At 32.5% G+C, this 19,050-nt stretch overlaps 2 protein-coding genes and 1 long non-coding RNA gene across 3 annotated transcripts; 2 read left to right on the top strand and 1 right to left on the bottom strand.

Moving 5' to 3' along the window:
• The first annotated feature begins 1,758 nt into the window (after window positions 1-1,758).
• Window positions 1,759-8,088, top strand: LOC114261135 (transcription factor bHLH113). Its single transcript, XM_028201355.2, has 5 exons — window positions 1,759-4,855; window positions 4,970-5,098; window positions 5,214-5,279; window positions 6,418-6,546; window positions 7,799-8,088. The coding sequence occupies exons 1-5, from the start codon at window positions 4,508-4,510 to the stop codon at window positions 7,949-7,951; spliced, it is 825 nt and encodes a 274-aa protein (XP_028057156.2). The 5' UTR covers window positions 1,759-4,507; the 3' UTR covers window positions 7,952-8,088.
• A 2,955-nt stretch (window positions 8,089-11,043) lies between these two features.
• On the bottom strand, window positions 11,044-14,275 carry LOC114261123 (uncharacterized). Its single transcript, XR_003628833.2, has 2 exons — window positions 14,086-14,275; window positions 11,044-11,651 (listed from the first exon to the last, which is right to left on the bottom strand). It is a non-coding gene; the product is annotated as an uncharacterized LOC114261123 (long non-coding RNA).
• Window positions 14,276-17,295: 3,020 nt separating this feature from the next.
• Window positions 17,296-18,585, top strand: LOC114261096 (F-box protein At3g07870-like). Its single transcript, XM_028201304.2, has one exon. The coding sequence runs from the start codon at window positions 17,296-17,298 to the stop codon at window positions 18,583-18,585; it is 1,290 nt and encodes a 429-aa protein (XP_028057105.2).
• The last annotated feature ends 465 nt before the right edge of the window (window positions 18,586-19,050 follow it).

Raw genomic sequence — 19,050 nt, 5'->3', positions numbered from 1 at the left:
ATTTTTTTCAAATATTTTTTTCCCCATTAAATTTTTTTCAATTATTTTTTAATTAATTTTTTTTAATTAATTTTTTTTCAATTATAATGTGTGTGATCCCATTGTCATAAATAATAAAAATAAATATAAATATTTTAGGGCTGAACAAACATATTCTTTGGTTTATGTTTTTAAAAGTTTTAAAACATTTTATCCAAAGCAAACGCGTTTGTAATTTATGTTTTTCTAAAAATAAACAAAAACCAGTTTATAAAATTTTTGTAAACATAAACAAAAAAAGTAAACGTTACCAAACGGTACCTTAATGTTGTTGACAAACCGGTTTGGGTCAGGTGATTTCCATCACCATCCGAATTTAAGCGAATTAAAAAAAATATATTCATATCTGTCTGTTTACAACATTAAAATCGTTTTCTGATGATTCAATTTTGAGTCAGGTGATTCAATGTTTGCCCAACTCCATATATGAAGGTACGTTGAGAGTAAATCTCGGCCACACAATACTTATGTTGTGCACCATTTAGCTTGTTTAGTTTTTGTTTTCAAAAAATTTTAATTTTTAAATTTTAAATTTTTAATTTTTTTTTTATTTTTCATGAATTTTTTTAATATTTTAAGTAATTTTTTTTAATTTTTAGGCACACCTAACATAAATATATTTAAAAAGTATAATATTTGTGAATTTTTTTTAAAAAAAATTCACTAAATATCAAAAATACAAAAAAATAAAAATAAAATATAAATTCAATACATTTTTCGTATTTTTGTATATTTATTAATTTTTTAAAATATTTTTTCACAAATATTTTACTATTTAGATATATCTAAGTAAGGTGTATTTAAAAAAGTAAAAAAATTACTCAAAATTTGAAAAATATTCACTAAAAACAAAAAAAATCAATTTTTAAAAAACTAAATTTAGAAAATTGAAACCAAACACATTTGTGTTTTATTTTCATGAACCTAACACTGTTGAAAATCAGTATATAAATAAATCTTAAAAGGTATTTAGGATAGTTTAAATAAATATACATTTTGATATTTTATTAAAAGATGTGCAGAAAAAGTAAAAAAATGATGTGATTAAAATAAATACATTTATATAAGTTATGTCAAATATTTCATTATTTGCAAATTAGTATGATTAATATATACTCTTTAAATAATGTTATGTATTCTTCGAGTCACCTTAAAACACTACTAAAAATTTATCGGATCATTAATTTCAAGTCTCAAAATTAATTTTGTAGGCAACTATACACATTTTATATTTTTTAATGATTCTTTTTTTCCAACTCTTATTATGTCAAATATTTCATTATTTTCGAATTAATATGATTGATATATACTCTTAAAATAATGTTATATATTCTTCAAGTCACCTTAAAACACGACTAAAAATTTACTTAGTCATTAATTTTAAGTCTCAAAATTAATTTTGTAGGCAACTCTACACATTTTATATTTTTTAATGATACTTTTTTTCAACTCTATTTACGTTTAACATATGGCTTATATAGAAATTAGTTATTTTAATTAATTTTTAAATTTTTTATAAAAATATGTATACAAAATAAAAGGAAAATATGATAATTTATAATAAAAAATTTACCTATAATCACATTTTGAAAAATAGTGATCCATTTAGTTCTAATGATTTTTTTTATAAACCAATTTGTCCCACTGATTTTGAAAATATAGATTTAACATATTATTTAAAAATTAGATTTATGGTTATACCTTTATTTTTATTACGTTTTCTTATCTTTTTTTTTTCTTTTGTGCTAGAAAGATAATGTACATAATTTATGAGAATTAAATTTGTGATAGATTTTTTTAAGAGAATCTTTTTTATTTGAAAAACATTTCAAAATGAGTATAAAAATGACTTGAAATATGTGATTCTTCAAACATTCCAAAATGATGTGAGATTTTTCAAACATTTCAAAAGGAATACAAAAATTCTTTAGCAAGTTTTGGATAAATGTATAATTTCAAATTGTAACACTCTAATGTAATATTCAAAAAAAATTCTTAGTGTATTTTTCACAAACATAACACTCTAATATAATACTTTAAAAAATTCCAATTAGTGTAACATTTTAATATAGCATATAAAAAAAAACTCCTTACGCGGTGTTTGGTTGGGAGATTTCGAAAGAGATTTAGAAAGGAAAAGATAAAATATAAGTGGAATGTAAATACAATATATTTACATTTCACTTAGTTTCACACAGATTTTCAGTTTACTTTTTCAAATCTTTTATCAAATCCTCCCAACCAAACATAGCGTTAGTATAACACTTTAATGTAACATATAAAAAAATTCCTTGGTGTATTTTTATCAAACGTAACACTCTAATATAACACTTTAAAAAAATAATGTGAGATTCTTGAAATCATTCAAAAAAGATTTGGGATTTTTCTAACCATTCTAAAAGTAGTATAAAAATTCCTTAGTAAGTTTTGGATAAATATATAATTTCAAACTGTAAGTGTTATGTTTGAAAAAAGTACGCTAAGGAGTTTTTAGTGTTTTTGTGTGCTATACTGGAGCATGTTATATTGGCGTGTTACGTTTAGGATTACATTGATTGGAGTATGTTATATTGAAATGTTACGTTTTGTGTTAGATTGAAGTGTCATATTTGAGACAAGTAAACTAAAAGATTTTTTTGAATGTTACGTTGTTAAGTTCGAGAAAAGTACACCAAAGAGTTTTTTAGTTTGTTATATTGGAGTGTTACGTTTTTGTTCATAATGTAATATTTGTTGCAGAATGAAAGAAAATCTAAAACTTCTATAGTGCGGATTGCCTAAATGTGTAATTTTATATTTGGAGAAACTCATTTTTATTTCTAAAAGATTAAATTTAAATATGTAAGTGACTATTTTTTTTATAATTTTAATTTTAATGAGATCTTTAAATTCATAAAAAAAAATAAATTAAACTATTTATAAGATTATATTTTAAAATATATTGATGGTTCATCCTTTATAATATCCTTTTTTTTAAAATTATTTTCTCCACCACCAATAAGGTTATTGTTAAAGGAAAAAATATTGGTGAGCAAAATATGAGCAATTACTTTTGACTTGAAAAAAAGGCCAAAAAACCAAACAAGGCCTTGTAGGGGAAGTTCATGTGATGTGATGTGATGGCGTTGGTTTTATTTTCATTTGGGTCAAAAAGGTGGGTCCCATTGAACTGCATGCAGGACGAGTGGGACATACTTACGCTGACAGCTTCACCCTTCACGATCCTGGATCTTTGACACCTGACTTGCAATTGCAAGCATCTCAACCGAATCGGCAAAGCCAAAGGCTTTTTGGCAAGTAGTTGTTTTAATTTAAAAGTTAAAAAATTATTAAAAAAATTAAATAATTTATAATTTATATTAAAATGTTAAAAAAAAAGTTTTTTTTTTATTTTTTGTATATTTTTTTATAAAAAGTTAAAAAGTTATTTTAAATATATTAAATTTGTTACTTCCTATTTTAATAAAAAAATTAAAAAATTATTAAAATAATATGTTTCCAAACGAGGCCTGAGTTTCAAAAAATCAGTGACTCGGTAATGGTCGTATCCCACTAAAAAATTAATTATTTTTATATCTTTAACAATATTTTTTAAAATTTATGTTCAATTTTTTGAAAAAAATTATAAATTAATGAAATAATAAAAAAATAATTACATTATATATGAAATCTTCTCTGATATACACATGAAAGTTTTGCATCATATACAAAAAAAAAAAAAAAAAAAAAAAAAAAAAAAAAAAAAATACTTTGACCATACACAATAATCATAAAAATATAAATATTTTTTTACGATTCTAACTCAATAAATTTATACATACATCATAAAAATAAATTAAATGGTTCAAATTAGATTCAACCAACCCCCATTTCAAATTGATTTAAAAAATAATAATTAAAATTATAACATATTTTAAAACTCATTTCAATTTTCATAGCAAACTAACAAAAGTATTCAATTAGGGAAAATTCTACAATATACATTTCTTAATTATGTTACTTTCTTTTTTAATTATGATTATTTTTTTAATTATAATATTATTTTGAAATGATTGATTATATTTCATATAATATTTGATTATGCGTAAAAAATATAAAATTATATATTTTTTAAAATTATAAATGATGTGCCATAATCTTTTCCTCCAATAAGACATAAAACCGGGTTCGGTAATATTGCTTTGAACAAATAAATAAACCACGGTTTTCTCGGGCTTAGGTTGGTTTGACTGCGACGACGACAATACCAAAAAGCCTTGAAATGCAAGTAACGGCCGTAACGCCATCCAAAATAAGAGAGCGAGAAAATGAAAAAGAAAGGGAGAGAAAGTGCGAGAAAAAGAGAGAGAAAATCACCAGAAACCACAACAGAAGAGGACAAAGCTCTTTTCAATAACTCTGTCTTTTCAACCTTTTTAACTCTACTCCGAAAGAACCTTCCGTTGTTTACTCCTAAAAACCTCTCTACATGCCCACTCTCTCTCTCTTAAAAAAAACTCGTTTGTTTGATTTGAAGGTCTCTTCAATGGCGGACAGTGAGGGTAGCTCGATCGCCGGAGGGAGCTTTTCTCAGCTTCTTTTCGCCGACGACGATGTGGGTCTTGATACAGATGGTTGTTACAACTATACCTCTTCTTTTTCTACTGAAAATCCTCCGAAAATGCTCTGTTTTGGAGATTATAATCGCATTGGAAGTGATGTGGGGGTGTCTGAAACAACCACAAGAACAGCTCAGAAATCTAGACTCACATGCAGCGATTCATCTTCTGCATCATCCACCACCTCCACCTCCACCACCACTTTGTCCAAAGCCAATGTTAGTCTCGTTTTCTAACCCAAAAGAAACAAAAAATGTGATTTCGATTTGTTTGTAAAAAAGCACAAAAAGACAGAGGATGATTGTTTTTGTTTATTTTGTTTTGTTGAGCAGAAAAGGCGAAATGGGTTGGGAAATCAATCAATTCAGAGTTTTATAGCTGGAATCAGAGCTCCGGCGGGAAGTCAGAGGAACTGTAAGAAGACCAAGTCGGAGAACTCGACGGTCACCGGACATGGAAAGGTAAATCGACAGCGGAGGCTTTGCATGGCAATTTTTTTTACTTTCTCTAGATTGATTTTTTTTTTTTTTTTTTTTTGATGAGATAGTGTTTTGCATGTTTCATATTTGTAATCAGGTGAAGAGAGAAAAGCTTGGCGAACGAATCACTGCATTGCAACAACTCGTATCACCCTATGGAAAGGTTAATTTTCATCCAAGATAGTTGTAATTAAGATTAATTAATTTGCTTCAATTAGGGGTTGTTTGGGTATCCTAAATAAGTGTATTTTTTTATCTTTTTTATTAAAAAATTGAGGAAGAAAATATGAATGTTTGGGTTAATTTTTTTGACTTTTTATGAAAAAATGTGTAATAAAAAATTGTAAAAATTAATTTGTAGGAAAAAATTAAGATTGGGAGTTAGTGTAGCTGTAATTGTTGACTTTTGATGAATAGTGTTAACTTTTTAAATTTTTTGAATAACCTTTTGACTTTTTCACAATATGTCAAACTTTCTTGTGTTTGTAGGGGATTATTTAATTGAAAAAGTTTTGAGACTTCTAAATTTAGAGTAATTTTTGGATAGGAGGGCAACACATCAATGGTGTGGCAAAATATTTTACGAGCGAGATATAATGATTAATCATTATTATTATGTAGTTATTTCTTATTTATTGAGAGTACAATAATGTAAGCAATGTCATAGGATACTTGAGATTATTGATATTTTCTCTTTTAAACATTATATACTACAAAATGATGTGAACTATTTAGATTTGAATGTTTTTTAAAATCAATTATCTAATGCCATATCTCTTCTCAATTAAAAGGATAAATTTAAGAGTCATGTTTTAAAATATCTATTATTTTTCGTCATTTAATGGAGGTGATTTGTGTTTGGTCCATCTTTGTGGATTGAACAGTCAAGTTAGTTTGTGGAGACCATTACAAATCTTATTTTGAGAATTTAATCTGTTCATTTTATAAGCCTTTATTATATTGACTGTCTTAGAAATTACTAATATTTATCTAATAACAGTGAACATAACTTTTCCTCGTATATTTGAAATTGAAATCAGTAATTCTACAATCTCAGAAATAATCTCGAATTTTACCTATAAATCTTAGATTAATTTTACAATACATTATACTAATTCAATCTAGACAAGCTCATTACCTAGAAAAATCTGGGAGATTTATTTTTCTGAGACAGTAGCATTTCTGAATTTGAATATATATATAAACATTAATTAATATGATGTCGGTACATATGGAAATTTATGTATGAATGGTATAGTTGATGAGTGTGTGGGTTGGGTGGTGTGGTGTGGTGTGTGCAGACAGATACGGCATCAGTACTTCATGAAGCGATGGGATACATCAGGTTTCTGCACGATCAAGTCCATGTCTTGTGTTCTCCTTACTTGGAACGTCTCTCCTCTTCTTCTCTTCTTCACCGTCCTCCTCCTGTAAGTACTTTCTTGTCTTTTTCTTCTCATTTTTAGAATATTTTACTGTTTTGAAAATTTGTCATTTACTTTCTCATTTGTTTTTTACTGCTGTCACTTGACTTCTCTCAAACTGTTTATTTTGAAAATTGGTTTAATTGACTGTGATAAAAGAGCTACCAGTCAAAATTAATCTCCGTATTATTGTAACACTGCCGACATCATTATTGATAGGTAATATCATCAAATAAGTCTTACAAACACAAATTTGTCGAAGGGCCAGACGTATAAACATCATCATAATATGGAAGGATTGGGTTTTTAAAAAAAGTACTCTACTAACAATTTTTTTTTTTAAAATTTTATTCATTCTTGTGTATTTTATAACAATTTTTGTGTTCGTTGCAAAATTCATAAGACATGTGGGATTTTGAAACCCGCTACACCCACTATTGTGATGTAACTATTTGACCCAAAATAATCATGTTACCATTCCTACATTGTAATTTGTTATTGAATGGTGGCAGTTCTTTTTTAATTAATCCATCTTCTAGACTGTTATTCCAAAATTTTATATAGAAATTTCATTGGCCGACAGATTTTAATTACCAGAAGCTATTATGAGTATAGCTTTTAAAATTTGTATGAATTGAAGTTATTTTCGAGTTTTTATGACTAGTGTTATCATGAAGAACTTCCACAGTTCCACTGTAACAATTTGGCAATGCAGTATATTCTCTGTTTTACTGCTCTCTTATGTTTTATTTTTTTTAAACCTTATTTTCAATCTCCTCTGTTTTTACCCTGGTCCAACTTGGCTACATTACCCGTTTCAATATATAGGATAGTAGTGGATATAAGACGGTTTATGCTTTTGTAGTATTGAGAGATTTGCAATAGCGGGTTGTGTAGGGAGCCAGCTTGTTATATTCTTTGCATTCTTAGTGATTCTTTTTTGCCTTTTTTTTCCTGTGGACATAGGCTTATAACTGAACGACATAAAGTATGGTGTATTTATTATTTTTCTATTTCTTGTTCTGCGTATGGCTTATGTGAGTAGATGATGTGATAATAGCTTAGAGATGAGAAGCCTATCTGCATATCCATTTTTTGAATCAGAAATGATGTGGTAATGACCTTATGATTGTGCCAATTCAACCATGGTGTAGCAATGAAATTCTTCACCTTTAGCTCAACCATTTGTGATTTTATATTATCTAACCACGGTCCAATGCTGCTTTCTCATAATTCCTTTACCTTTGTGGTTTGATAGGAAGGAGAGAATGGGGAAGGCAATTCAAGAAAGGATCTGAGGAGCAGGGGTCTCTGTCTTGTCCCGATAGAGTGTACCGAACACATTGCAAACAACAATGGTGCTGATTTCTGGTCACCTGCAATGGGGAACAATGTTTCACCAAAGCACTGAGAAATTTCAAGCCCTCTCGTCTTGTACATTGTTTCTACCTAGTAAAAAGAATTGGTATTAACATAGGAGGTGGAGGTGAAAAGCTAGTGCTTGGCAAACATGAAAACCTGAATACATGGTCAGGAGAAGACAAACTAAGAAAGAAAAAGTAGAAAATGTGTTCCTTTTTTTGGGTGTAGAGGGGGGGGGGGGGGGGGGGGGGTGTGTTGAATGGTTTTTGGGGGAAGTGATGATGTATGTATGCGGTAGTTTTTGAGGGGTTGAAAATGGCTTAGCAAGTTAGCATATACCGACACCTCTGTACCTTTTTTTTCGGTTCTTCTTTTTTGGGTCTTTTTGAGGCATTATCAAATTATCATCACTATGCTTATCATTTATTTTTACTGGTTCCAATTTTTACCGTTTTCATTTGTTGGTGAAGTTCGTCTTTACAGATTGAACACATCACCTGCACTCACGGAGTGAGTGCCATCCCTCTAGTATCTGTAATATCAAGGGTCATGAATTGTGCTACATAATATGGTAAATGAAAATGATAAGCATAATTTTTTTGTTATCAAATACCAAAAAATAATTGATAAGCATAGTTATTTTTTTTCATGTGGTAGCTTTTTTGTTATCGGACACAAATCTTTTGGTTTTGAGTTTTGAAAAATAATTTTTGAATTTTCAATTGGTATTTTTGTATTTTTAAAATTTTTTAATCATTTTTTTAAAATTTTTTTTTAGCTTCACTTAAACTTAGTTTACTTGAAAAGTATAATATTTGTGATTTTTTTTTAAATTCATTAAATATAAAAAATATAACAAAAATATGAATTTAGATTTAAGTGTATTTAAAAAATACAAAAATTTGTGTAAAATATTAAAAATAAAAAATAAAAAATTTAATTTTTAAAAAAGTGAATTTAATTTTTTAGAACCAAACATTTGATCTATGGAAAAGAGGGTTAACGTCTTCTACAGTTTTACTTGTGCCTGTGGCTGGTCATGGATGATTAAAATGTTTCTCATAATTCATTCTCATAGATTCAAAAAATAAATAAATTAAAAAATTGTGTTAGTGGAATTTAGTTATAACTCAAATTTATTATTTTTTAGAGGCACAATTTTGAAGTATTAAAGTTTGATTATGGCTGATAACAAAAAAAATAAATAAATAAAAATAAATTATGATTATGACTCAAAACTCTTGTTTTTGATAGGCTCCTAGGTCCCGTTTGTTTGGGGTTATAAGAAAGAGATTGTGATTGATAGTGAAGTGAGACTATTATATGGGGTGTTTATTTTTAGAGATGGAGAGAGGACTACTAATATCTTGGTATTAGTAAAGACCTTGGAAGGGGAATTCATAGTAGGGATGGCAATTTGAAACCGGCCCGACGGGGACCCGACCTCCCGACCCCGATCAGAATGGTTTTTCCCCGAAAAATATCCCCGTGGGGACGGGGATGGTATTTGAAATTAAATCCCCAATTAGTTTCGGGTTGGGGACGGGGATAGCTTTCACAGCCTCGTCCCTGGCCCCGGTTTTCTCCCCGAAATGAAATTACTATAATACCCCTATATATATATATATATATATATATATATATATATATATACACTGCCCCACTCAGCGTTACTCACTCACACAGCCTCATCTCTCTCTCTCTCTAAAGGCCTCCCTCCTCACACAGACCCATTCACTCACATAGCCTCTCATCTCCCTCTCTCTCTCTAAAAGCCTCCCTCCTCCGACGCTGACACCGCCGGCGCCGATCTCCCCCTCTGCTGTCCCATTCACTCACGGATCCATTCACTCATAGATCTGCAAACTCACACAGACCCATTCACTCCTCACAGATCTGCAAACTCACACAAGCTCAAAGGCCTCTCTCCTCACACAAACCCATTCACTCACAGATCTGCAAACCCAGATCTCGATCGTCAACGGCAGATCCTCTCATTCGGCGATCTCTCTCTCTCTCTCTCTATCTATACTTAGATATGTCTCTCAGATCTCTCTCTCTCCCGTTGTAATGTTGATGTTGTGTTGATGTTGTTTGATGTTGATGTTGTTCTATGATGATGTTGTTTGATGATGTTTGAATTTTTGGATTTTTTTTTTTCGATGATGTCTCTCGAATCTGCAAACTTGTTGCTGTTTCAATTTTTTTTTTTTGGTCCGGGGAACTTTCGGGGTCGGGGAAACCCGATCCCCGTTGGGGACGGGGACAGAGACTCTGATAGGTTCCCCGTCGGGGATCGGGGCCGGGGACGGGAAAGTTTTTATCATCGGGGATCGGGGACGAGGAGTGTGGTCCCCGGCCCCGCCCCGGCCCGTTGCCATTCCTAATTCATAGTGAGGAAGTAGAGATGGTAGTAGAAAAATAGTGAGGGAATTAGAAATTTTTTTATTTTTTTTATATTGAGAATTTTTTAAAAAATATTGATGTTTAATTTTTTTATTTCTTTTATTACTTTATATAAAAATAATTTAACAATTCCTCACTATCAATCCCCTCACTATCAATCCCCTCTATTCTATTTCTGAAAACAAACAGGACCCTAGGGTTTTAAAAACTATTCAGTCTAAATTCACTGTGTTGGGTTTCAATTTTCTAAAAATTAAATTTTTTATTTTTCATATATTTTTTTTTTGTTTTTAGTAAATATTTTTAAAATTTTAAATAAATTTTTTACTTTTTTAGATACACCTTACTTAAATGTATCTAAAAATTAAAATATTTACAAAAAAAATATTTTTAAAAATCAATAAATATACAAGAATACGAAAAATATATAAAATTCTCACATTTTTTAAAAAATATTTTTGGCATTTAGTGAATTTTCTAAAATTTTATTTCCACAAATATTATACTTTAAGTGTATTTGCGTTAAGTATATCCAAAAATTTAAAAAAATTGCTTAGAATATTAAAAAAAATCCAGTGAAAGCAAACAAAAAAAAAACACGGAAAATAAAAAATTTTAATTTTCTAAAAAGTAAATCGTAAAAAAACAAACCAAACCAAACCAAACCAAACAATAGTATTTAAAAAAAAAAATCATTTGATAGTCTGCGGCGTCACCTAGCAATGTTCGCAAGCATTCCCCAAATAAAATGTTCCTACTATTTTTCACGATCCAATACAAATATGGAGTACCACCTCACAACACACCAAGTCAATTCACAATCATAAATCTCACCTCCTTCACTAATCAAACAAACTTGAACACCACGTGACCATATCAAACACAACTAAATAATTTCTCCTATTTGAGAGTTATAATATTGGAGTTTTATTATTCACTTTGATACGGCGGCTCAACTTTTTTCTGAACGGCACTGCTGCTTTACTTGTTGAATTCATCTATTTTTTCTTTCTTCACCACCATTGAGAAACATCTCGGTTGCTCCCTATGGGCTTGCGCAGTAGAAGAATCAAATCTAGCAAGAAAAAACAAGACAAACCCATAAAAGACGAACACCACAAGACCACTGCAATGGAAGATCTCCCACTCGATCTCTCCCTCCATATCATTTCTTTACTACCCATGTCCTCTCTCTTTCCCATCAAGTTAGTATGCGAGTTCTGGTACACTTTAGCAACTCATCCACGTCTCACTTCTCTTCATCATCAACATCACAACAACGATTTCTCTAGTTCTACTATCCACAGATTCTACATCTTATGCTCACAACAAACGTTCTCTTGCTGAGTTAAATGTGTTCAACCACGAGGAACAAGTTACAACAAAATCAATAAAACAGTCGATTGAACTAAAGTGATTGAAAGTTGATACCATTCTGTCATGCAATGGTTTGCTGTGCTTAATATGCTTTGGAAACAAGTGCACAGATAGATACTATGAAGTTAGTATATACAATCCATTGACTGGAGACGATAATTATTTGCCTGATATGCCATGTGGGTTACCAAGAGTCTGAGCCAGCAAAAAAGTCAATAAGCATCTCAAGATTGAAGCTTCTAAGTATGAGCATTTTGGGTTTGGCTTCAATCCAAGAACTAATGAATACACGGTGGTGAGAATTGCTGGAATTCACAATTTGGAGCATAGTGTTAGTCTTTTGTGGTGTAACAGATGCAAGGTGGTGAGTTTTGCTGGAATTCACAATAGCTACAATTTAATGCATATGCCTGGTGTTTTTGAATGGGCTTTCTTCGTGTAAAAATGATTTGAGACAAAAAGCTGACGTGTTTACTCTCAGCAGAACTGGGGTATGGAGGTCTGAAATTGACAAGCGTATTGCTTGTCCTCTGGAATCGTCTGACATGGTTGTCAATGGCACTATTCATTGGTTATGCTCAGAATGTGGACATACAAGCGAAACCTGTTTCATTGTTTCATTCGACTTGTCAAAGGAGAAGTTTCAGAAGATTTCAAAACTGCCTGACTGCAGTATGGGTCGGGGTTGCAGATTGTTGGTGATGGGAGGCTGTCTTGCCATAACTGACCACCATGGAAGGCAAGATGATATATGGGTGACGAAGGAAATATGGTGTGGAGTGGTCTTGGACTATAGAGTTTGTCATCAGAGGGAATTTGCCTTTAGTGAGTTTGACAAGCCCTGAATTGATTCATCCTCTATGCTTGTTGAGCAATGGGATGATTTTGATCACATACAAGAATGAAGCTCTTTATTCTTATGATCCAGAAGATGGGGAGTCATTGGAGATTTGCACTAAAGAAGGCTTGCTTCCCCATCAGTTCAAGGCATTTAGTTATACTCCAAGCCTTGTTTCACCTTTTTAATAGCTAGTTTTCTACTGGTTTTGATGAGAAAAAAATGCTAAGCAAGCATAAAATCATACCTCTTTAATAATTTCGCAATTATGACAACTTTTTTTTTTTCCCGATGAATTTATCTAAATAACTAGAATAATATTTTTTTACATGTCTAGTAAAGTGATTGATGAATTGGAGAAATTCAAAGAACTGTTTTGTTTTTGTTTTTGTTTTTTGGGTGATTGTGTTGCGAAGATATGAGAAAGATGGCTGTGCTTTGTTGGGATAATGAGCTCTTTAGTAAAAATGATTGATGATAGTTGATGCCAGATTGATGATTTGGGAGGGATCAATGTTCATTATGGCCATCTCTGTGTAAAATTAGTGTTGAATCATAGTAGCTGGAAACCAGAAAAAAAGGGGATGAGATCCCCTTCCTCCGGGAAAAATTATTAGGTGCGCGACACGTGTTCATATTTATTAATCATCATACAATATATTCTGTTGGGACAATCCCACATTGCCTGGGAAGGACACTTGCAACCAACTTATAAGCATATTGGCCCCCTCCACCTGTTAAGACGTGTTTTAAAGCCGTGAAGCCGACGGAGGTTTTCTTCCCTATCTTGCCAGAGCATACAATATCTTACCGGGACGCGAGAAACCAGTCACGTGAGTTTGGTGGCCCATGCAGGTCGTCCGGCAAACTCTCACGCTGTTCGCGGCCCAATCCGCTGGGGGGTTATGTGTGGACAACCCCACATCGCTTGAGAGGGACACTTGCAACCAATTTATAAGCGTACAGGCCCCCTCCACTTGGGAGGGACACTTGCAACCAACTTATAAGCGCACTGGCCCCTCTACCTGTTAAGACGCGTTTTAAAGCCATGAGGCCGATGGGGGTTTTCTTCCCCACCTGTTAAGACACATTTTAAAGCCATGAGGCCGACGGGGGTTTTCTTCCCCACCTCGGCAGAGCGGACAATATCTTACCGGGGCGCGAGAAGCCAGTCCCGTGATACTCCCTCATATTTTTTAATCACCCAACACAAAATAATAAATTTCACATTTGTCACCAATCACAACACCTCTTGGAGCACTACGTTCACTCCATAATTTATAATTTATTATATACAAAATTAACAGCTGTTTTCTTCTCCATTCAACATAAACAAAATTACCCAATCGTGATCAAACAGCAGATAAAAAGAAGAAGAAAAAAAAGAATCATAGAAGATGGAAAAACAGATAATGAAACTTCTTTTATCTTCATGATCATAACAATTTATGTACAGTGATTTATGTCACTGATAGATAACAAAAAAATACAACTCTGTGTGGTGTGCCCTAATTTAGAAATTGAAAAGCCCCAAATCAAAAATTAAAACCTGAAAAACGAACCTGTAAGGTGGGAGGAAGAGGTGACAGAGCTCCGGCCCCGGTTGTCTTCGTTCGGTGGCGGCGGTCGCATTTCTTCTGCCTCATTCTTTCTCTCACTCTCTGCGTTTTTTTTTATTTTATTTTTCGATTCATAGGATCTCCTCCTTTAGTCAAAACAAGAAGCTACTAAAAAAATTTCCCTCTAAGCCTCGCTGTAAAAACATTTCAAATCTTAATTTGTTTAATTAGGGTTGGTTTGGGAATGTGTGTTAGGTTTTTAATTTTTTAAGTTAAAAAGTCTCGTTCGGAATAAATTTTTTAATTTTTTTGACTTTTGTAAAAGAAAAAATAAAATGATTATGAATTGAATGTAATGTTTTGTCTTATTAGGTTAAAATGCATATTTTGTTTTTTTGTGACTAAAATAGTCAAAAAAACTTGCATGTCAAACGAAGGCTCAATAATACGAGTTAGTAGTAATTTCTTTTTCTCTATTTTAGGCCTCGTTTGGGAGTGACTATTTTAGTCAAAAAGTCAAATAAAACTAGTCACATCACCTCTCTACTTTACAAATGGACAGGTTAGGTTGGGCATTAATTAATATTTTTTTTGTGATCAATACTTCATATCTCAAGCCTAACTCAAATATAGACAAAATTTCAGCACAATCCAATTTTATAAGTAAAACAAATTTTCCAAATTTTAATATATCATACGAGAGTGGGTGTGTTGGATCGGCCAAAATAGTTTAAACCTGTTAACTATGAAAGGGAGCTCTCCCTAATTTGTTGAGTTATTTTAGTTTGTAGTATACAAATTTGGTTATAACTCAAATTTATTGTTTTTGATAGGCAGATATGGCTTCACATAGAATAGATGAACTATCTTAATACATCAAGGATTAGAATTTTACGGACAATTCAGTGTTAATAGTATATCCATGTATTGCAGAGAAAAATCATATTACATAAACTTCCATATTTTCCTTTTCAGAGTTGGATTCCAGAGACTCTTTGTTTTCTAAATTGATAAATTGAGAGGGTAATTTTTGGTAAAAATTGGGCCGAGCTATGTGATGGGCCTTGTGGCCCAAATTGCCAAGGGCTAGGTAAAAAAGGCTGCAATATTACTCCAGCCCAGGAGAAGTGTAGTTACTCCGGCTCAAGAAGGGATAGTTGCTTCGGCCCAAGGAAGAGTAAAGCTACTCCGGTTCGGAGGCAACTTGGAGTTAGGCCGGTCTTAGAGTTAGTCCGGTCGCAGTATGTTCTGGGTAGGCCGATTTCAGAATTAGTTCGGTGGCAGTTTGAAGTAAGTCCGACCTTGCATTTAGTCCGGTCGTGACATACTATGGTTAGGTCGGTCAGAACTTGCTACTTGGAAGTTTGATCTAAACACACCAAGGTTGAACAGGGGCAGCCGAGGTAAGGAGTTAGAGGAGAAGACCGAGCTAAGGACAGTTCGGCCCTCTGTGGCTCGGCATCGCCAATTTTACTTCGGTCACATGGAAGTTCGGCCATGGAGAAAATCATCCCACTTGGTTTAAGCAGTGGGGGAGGGTGTAAAAGGATAAGCATTATCCTTTGGAGTATGAATCCTAGGAGGACTCTGTATGGAGAAATACAAGTCCTGCCAGGATTGTGCCACGGGAAACTTATAAAAGCCCACAAACATCACCTTGGAGGAGGTAATTGAACACAATTCTTTCTGAGAGCATAAAACTTTGTCTATTTGTCAAGCTTACTGACTTAGGCATCGGAGAGGTTTCCGGCATACACCCGCCGGCTAGCTCACGTTTGTGTTTTCAGGTGACAAAGCGACGTCGTACGGAGGAGCGTGGACTTGGTCAACAGGATTATACGAGGAGAATTATTTCCTTCCCGTACAAATACATAGATATTGTGGTATTTTTTTTGAACCATCTTGATGCATACGATATAAATATTATATGTTTTAGAATTAATATTTAGTTAGGAATATTTAATTTAGCATAGAATGGTATAAATTTATTTAATTTCTTAATTTGATTTTATACAATTTTCCTACTCTATTAGTTTTAATTTTAATTTTTTATTTTATTAGTTTCTTGTTGTCCAAGAAGTAAGTTTATTATAATCAAGAAGTAAGTTTATTATAATAAATAAGGTTGTAAGTTTTAGGATTATTTTTAGTTTCAGTTTATATTTTGATTTCGTTTTTAGCATGGAATGGTATAAATTTATTTAATTTCTTGATTTGATTTGATACAATTTTCCTACTCTATTAGTTTTAATTTTAATTTTTTATTTTGTTAGTTTCTTGTTGTCCAAGAAGTAAGTTTATTATAATAAATAAGGTTGTAAGCTTTAAGATTATTCAGTTTCAGTTTATATTTTGATTTCGTTTTTAGCATAGAATGGTATAAATTTATTTAATTTCTTAATTTGATTTGATACAATTTTCCTACTCTATTAGCTTTTGTGGGGATATATTTTCTAACTACCAACACGTGGCAAAGTGACGCCGAGGTATCAGCGAGGTGTCACGTGTCTTGGTCATGACGCCGAGGTCATCTCGGCAAGGCCAAGGTCATCTCCGAAGATATCGGAATCTGAGATAAGTGGATAAGGGACAAGAGTCTTAGAATGAAAAGGGAACTCAATCTGGATGAGGGACAAGAGTCCTAAAATGAGAGAAGACTTCAGTTTGTATTAAGATAAGACTCTTAAAGAGTTTATCATAATCTTACTGGGAGTCCAACATTAGCAGTATAGAAGCTAGGCTTCTATTGGGACTAGGTGTATGTTGGCTATAAAAGAGAGGCACCCCATGGGTCTAAGGTATGCTTTTTTGGCTCAAGCTTGTGAGTTGAATAATTGATTATCTTTGAGATATATACTGACTTGATCGTCGGATTATATTTTGGTTGCAGGTCAGTCAGGTGCCATCTATTCTGCCAGTGCTCTCCAACTGAATTACTGAGTTGGCAGTGTGGTCGGAAAATTTCCCACACAGCTTTAATTTTAATTTTAATTTTATTAGTTTCTTGTTGTCCAAGAAGTAAGTTTATTATACTAAATAAGGTTGTAAGTCATTGAGTTTCAGTTTATATTTTGATTCCTTTTGTACAGAGAATATCTCTAATTCGGATTTATTGTGGTTCAATCTTGTTATCTGTCCTCCTTTCCGTTACATTTCACTGCATTACATCTACTCGTTAAATACACCTACTGTTTCTTCACCATACAAAGATCAATGGGTTTGCGAAGAAAAAAAATCAAAGCTAGAAAGAACAATGAAGATCCTAAACAAAAAGAAGACAATCAACAACACGAGTCTTCAATGGAAGATCTCCCACATGATCTCTCTCTTGATATCCTTTTGCGATTACCAGTCTCCTCTCTCATTCCAGTCAAGTTAGTATGCAAATCCTGGTACAATTTCGCAACTTCTCTTCATCATGAACCTCACAATCACAACAAAAACAATCCTTGTCTCCTCGTATTATCCACTCCTCCACACGATCAAAACCATTGCATAGCTGAGATCAATGTTTTGTATGAAATCGACAATCAAGACAGCTACGGAGTAATATCAAAATCAATCAAACAGCCAATGAATCATAACATACTCAATGTCAATACCACTCTGTCATGCAATGGTTTGCTCTGCTTAATATGCTTGAAAAACAATTTTTCCTATCGAGTCTGCATATTCAACCCCTTGACTGAAGAATACAAGTATTTGCCTGATATGCCATCTGTGTCACAAACAGTCACACGACTTCGTCACTGTAAGTACATCGACAATGAAGCCTATCTTTACCAGCATTTTGGGTTCGGATTCAATCCAAGTACTAATGAATACAAAGTGGTGAGAATTGCTGGAATTCACAATATCACACACATGGTCACTTTGAAGAAGAAGAAGCCTTTTAATTGGGATTTTGATCCAAAAAATTTCAAACAAAAAGTCGATGTGTTTACTCTCAGCAGAACTGGGGTTTGGAGGTCTAATATCGACATGCCTTTTGCTTGTCCGGTGGAATCATCTGGCGCGGTGGTCAATGGTGCTATTCATTGGTTATGCGCAGGACGGAGCCAGTTCAAAGAATCATGTATTGTCGTGTCATTTGACTTGTCAGATGAGAAGTTTCGGGTGATCCCAAACCCGCCAGACTGCGAAATGGGTCAGGGTTGTGAGTTGTTGGTGTTGGGAGGCTGTCTTGCCATAACTGACTACTATGCAAGGCAGATTGATATATGGGTGATGCAGGAACATGGTGTGGAAGGGTCTTGGACTAAAGAGATTGTCATCATAGAGAATTTGCCTAGAGTAAGTTTGAGAAGTCCTCAATGGATTCATCCTCTATGCTTGTTGAGCAGTGGGAAGATTGTGATCTCGTACAAGAGAGGAGCTTTGTATTGTTTTGATCCAGAAGAAACAGAATGGTTGAATATTTTCACCAAAAGGGGCTTGCATCCCCTTGATCAGTTCATGGCAGTTAGTTATACTCCAAGCCTTGTTTCACCTTTTTTACACTAGCTTGTTTTTCCCTTTCTTATATCTTGTTTTTAAAAATTGTTTTTCATATTAAATTTTGATTCAATTGATAATGCTATATACAAAAAGATGTGGCAAAATTAGCATGTTTCATTTTAATGCTATTTATTATGAGTTTTCTATCAGTAATACTACAAATTCATAATTTTTACCCAGAATGTGTGGTTCAGATTTATCTATGCATGAATCTCACAACACTAATCTCAGCCACATATCATAATTCTTGACAAAAATCTGGTCTAACCTTAAAATTATTGTGGAGTGATTAAGTAGTGTCATTTTAATTGAAATTCTGGGAAATGTCAAACTCCAACTGCTTCAATCTCTTCAATAACTAGTCTTCAAAAATAAAAATTCTATAGATTTGAGATTTCTCATATTTCTTGCTTCAATTTCGTATGATTTTATTTACAATTTTGGGCTTAACATATGTATGTGTTATTCTTG

The sequence above is a fragment of the Camellia sinensis genome, chromosome 2 (genome assembly GCF_055761805.1).
Source record: "Camellia sinensis isolate YWXY chromosome 2, ASM5576180v1, whole genome shotgun sequence".
In the NCBI taxonomy this organism is placed as follows: Eukaryota; Viridiplantae; Streptophyta; class Magnoliopsida; order Ericales; family Theaceae; genus Camellia; species Camellia sinensis.
This window is presented reverse-complemented; position numbering and strand designations above follow the sequence as displayed.

What these genes read in the sequence shown, in the direction of transcription:
- LOC114261135 (XM_028201355.2), top strand. Translation starts at nt 4,508, where the DNA reads ATGCCCACTCTCTCTCTCTTAAAAAAAACTCGTTTGTTTGATTTGAAG. An exon ending in TCGTATCACCCTATGGAAAG is followed by an intron (nt 5,280 to 6,417) that starts GTTAATTTTCAT and finishes TGGTGTGTGCAG; the next exon opens with ACAGATACGGCATCAGTACT. An exon ending in TTCTTCACCGTCCTCCTCCT is followed by an intron (nt 6,547 to 7,798) that starts GTAAGTACTTTC and finishes GTGGTTTGATAG; the next exon opens with GAAGGAGAGAATGGGGAAGG.
- LOC114261096 (XM_028201304.2), top strand. Translation starts at nt 17,296, where the DNA reads ATGGGTTTGCGAAGAAAAAAAATCAAAGCTAGAAAGAACAATGAAGAT.